Source organism: Myotis lucifugus, unplaced genomic scaffold (genome assembly GCF_000147115.1).
Source record: "Myotis lucifugus unplaced genomic scaffold, Myoluc2.0 scaffold_137, whole genome shotgun sequence".
Classification (NCBI taxonomy): Eukaryota; Metazoa; Chordata; class Mammalia; order Chiroptera; family Vespertilionidae; genus Myotis; species Myotis lucifugus.
The window spans coordinates 3,260,906-3,265,108 of NW_005871185.1; the positions used below are offsets into that span (position 1 = coordinate 3,260,906).

At 42.4% G+C, this 4,203-nt stretch overlaps 1 protein-coding gene across 1 annotated transcript in view; it reads right to left on the reverse strand.

Moving 5' to 3' along the window:
• The window catches only part of SPICE1 (spindle and centriole associated protein 1), a 57,485-nt gene that overhangs the window by 39,066 nt on the left and 14,216 nt on the right, over positions 1-4,203 (reverse strand). The window contains exon 5 of the mRNA XM_023758707.1: positions 5-19. Coding sequence (XP_023614475.1) covers positions 5-19 — 15 coding nt within the window. The remainder of the gene's footprint in view (positions 1-4; positions 20-4,203) is intronic.

Sequence of the window (4,203 nt, forward strand, 5' to 3'; positions counted from 1 at the left end):
GGTATTGATCAGAAAGAATCTACATATATAAATGATAAATACTATTCAGAATATATATATTCTTATCAAATCACAAAGGAGAAATCCATACAAAGGCACAAAGCATGAAAATAACCATAGGTCACTACTTTACTAAAATCCTTCAGTGGTGATATCCTTAAGTACCAGTAGATGGGGCTATTACAATAATTAGTGGATTTCAAATGCTTAGTTGCAATCCTGAGAAATACATTATTAAATTGTGTCCAAATACACACATATAAATGTAAATATATAACACACAAAAAGTTCTATTTAATCTTAGTCTTTGGAAACAAATTTGATATCTTCTTTTTAGTTTCTGTTCTACTTTTTTAAATGATGATTATAATCCACTAAATTGATTTCATTATCCATTAACAAGTTGTGATCCACAGTTTGAAAAACATTTATTAAAGATAAGAATCTCTGAGCCATAAACACAGCGGTTTCAACCAATAAAGTGATTTCATAAATCACAACTTAAAAAAGATGATGTAGCCGAAACCGGTTTGGCTCAGTGGATAGAGCGTCGGCCTGTGGACTGAAAGGACCCAGGTTCGATTCCGGTCAAGGGCATGTACCTGGGTTGCGGGCACGTCCCCAGTAGGGAGCGTGCAGGAGGCAGCTGGTCGATGTTTCTCTCTCATCGATGTTTCTAACTCTCTATCTCTCTCCCTTCCTCTCTGTAAAAAATCAATAAAATACATTAAAAAAAAAAAGATGATGTAAAATATGAGTTTTAGGATGTTAAACAAACACGTGATGCTTCTTTCCATTTTTATAAACAATTTGGGTTTTTATCCTGGAGAGAAAAGAACGTTAAAAATACCATTATAGTAGTGCCTCTGATTATGCACTTTCCACATAATTACAAGCAAGGACACAAGCTAGAGTAAAAGCAGGTCAACTCTACCTATCACCATCAGAGGGCATTCATAAGTAAAAAGGAGTCTTAAAATTGGAAACTGTCCAGTTTCCAGCACTGGCTCAAATCTATAGGACAGCTAGTAACAAATGCTCTTACCAGAACTTCACTAAGCCAGGGGTAGGGAACATCCGGCCTGCAGGCCACATAAGGCCAGAGAAATCATTTGGTCTGGCCTTGCCAAGGAATTAGGGGTGAGTTAATTAAATATCTGACCAGCCCTGACTGGTTTGGCTCAGTGGATAGAGCATCGGCCTGCAAACTGAAGGGTCCCAGGTTCGATTCCAGTCAAGGGCATATACCTTGGTTGCAGGCACGTCCCCAGTAGGAAGTGTGCAGGAGGCAGCTGATCGATGTTTCTCTCTCATCGATGTTTCTAACTCTCTATCCCTCTCCCTTCCTCTCTGTAAAAAATCAATAAAATATATTTTTTAAAAAATCTGACCAAATATAGCAGGCTAATTTTTAAGTTGATAATTCTGTATGGCCCACAAATGATGTTATAAATATCCAAATGGCCGTTGGCAGAAAAAAGGTTCCCCACCCCTGCTCAAACCATGAACACAAGTATATAATATGACCTTGGTTACTATTTTAGGACACAGAGAAAATTAATATAAGTCACATTCTTTTTTCCCTAATTCCCCTGATATGGCTCAGTTGGTAAAAACACAGTCCTGGATTTATTCTTTCCACAAAGAGTAAGCTTTGGAATGGTATAAGACAAACAGCATATTTTGAGCGAGAAGACTGGGACCCTAGGCCCAGTCAAAAGATACTAAGTAAAACCTGATCTATTTAACCTTAGTTTCTTGATGTGTCAATGAGGATATTAAGGCAGGATAGTAAGAAGGTAGGAAAATTCCTGAGCAAGTGGAATGGGGAACCTGAGACAAGGTAACTAAACAAGGCCAAACAATTTCAACAACTTGCAGACAGCTAGTGAATCGTAAGACCTTATCATCCCTAACCAAGGACACTTGAGAACAAATGGTGTATACCTCTCCTCTCAAACCAGAGAATACATAGCTTAAATCACCCTGGTCAGGGAGATAGAGGATCGAGACCCAGTTAATGCCATTTGTGCCAGTCAAATTCAAGGATGGATGAAATCAGGAGAACAAAAAACAAAAACCCCATTAAAGCCAGAAAAACCTAAGATAAAAGTAAAACAGTGTAGCTGACCAAAGAATAAACCCCAACTCCCCTATACGCTCATTTTGATGCACCAGCATATTAAAAACATACCTGAAAAGCTGATGAGTAGTCTGCTGAAACTGTCCCCTAAGATTCTCACCCACAAAAGAGAGGTAAAATCCTCAAGACAAAGGATATCAGCACAGGCTCTCCCTAGAGCCCCCATGCCAGTTCTCAGGCATGAACTTTTTATTTCCTTTCTCCTAAACTCTAAGAATCCCCACAAGACTTGCAACCAGGGGAAAGCAGGCAGCAGTAGCCATTCCCAGGCTTACCTCCTGAATCTGTCTCCGAGATCCCCTTTTTCCTTGACTTTCCAGTAAGCTAACAGCAGCCCTGCCTTGCCTCACTTGTTTCCTCTAACGTTTCTAGGACCCAAAGCAGAGCACCACCTAGGCTCTCTCCTGTTGCTTCTTCTACCGTAAGTCCTTCCTTTGTTTCACTCTCCCCAGTTTTAATAAACATACTCTCCAAATCACCTGGACTGTGTTGTGAAATCTTTCCTGCACAAAGTCAAGAACCCACACACTACCAGTGGCCTCAGGCAGTCTCACTCCAGGCCAGGTCCTCATCCAGTGACAATATGACCACCTCCCCTGCCCCATAGGAGTGTTACAAGGATTGGACACACTAAAAGCCAATATACCACTCTAGAAATATTTGAGAATGTTGTTACAACTTAAATTATATTATCCCATGCACTAAATTTCTATCCCTAATTAGCCATTTAAGCTCTAAATGCAAGTATACACAGATGTTACAAACTTAACAACATTGAAATAACAGATGAGCGTATCTTTTGACTCAGCAATTCCACTTTTAAGAATTTATCCTGCAAATATACATGTACCCCAAAACATATTCAAGGACATTCATTAAATTATTTATACTGGCGCAAGGCTGGAAATGATCTGTAGGTTGTAGACACTCCTCCTTTCTTTCCATTTTCTCTTTAACAGCAGAACTCCCAAGTTTTGTCTAAGTACATAGCTAGATTTCCCAACCATTCTTGCAGGTGGGAATGGTCATATGATGGATTTCTGGCCAATCTATATATATAAAGAGATAATTGCAAATTGTCTGGGACGCCATTAACAGTCACAACCGCTCCGGAGGAGCCTGCGCACGCAAAATGGGCAGGAAGAGACTGCATGTGCAGTGAGGCAAGCCACGGGATGGTGCAGGCCAGCTCGCCGTGGCGGCCGATGGAGCAGGCCTCACAGAGAGCAGGGGCCTGCCAGCTCGCAGCAGGGGGTGGTAACCGCTCATTGGCTAAGCTCCCCTTATGCTGCTCGCAGGTGTTCTTGGTAACTTGGGCAATAAGAATCCAAGAAGGTGACCTAGGGTTTTTCCACCTCACTCCTGGAGGAAAAAATGAAGGTCCGCTGCTGGAGGGGCTAAGAAATGTCATATCCTGCCCTAGCCGGTTTGGGTCAGTGGATAGCACCTTGGCCTGCCAATCACAGGGTCTGAGTTCGATTCTGATCAAGGGCGTGTACCTAGGTTGCAGGCTCCACCCTGGCCGGGGCCCAAGTCAGGGCTCATGCAGGAGGCAACCAATCACAGTGTCCCTCTCACATTGATGTTTCTCTGTTTTTCCCTCTCTCTTCCATGCTCTCTAAAAATCAATGGAAAAATATCCTCAGGTGAGGAAAGAAAGAAAGAGAGAAATGTCATATCCTATGAAAGAGACATCCTGAAAATGCCTAAAGAAAGTTGTCATTTTTTTGTGGTGAAGGGACTGGAGCGGGACTAAGCCATCAGTAGGACATCCCCTGAGGGCTCCTGGATTAGAGAGGGTGCAGGTCGGGCTGAGGGACCACCCCCCCCCCCCCCCGCATGAATTTCGTGCACCAGGCCTCTAGTCCTATATAATAAAAGCCTAATATGCTAAGTCTGCCATTCAACCAATCAAAGCATAATATGCTAATGATATGCTAAGGCTGCTCAACCACTCACTATGACTTCCACTGACCACCAGGGGGCAGACAGCTGACCAGTCGACCAATTGCTATGACAGTAGGGGAGAAGCTCTGACTGGTAGGTTAGCTGCTGGTGGA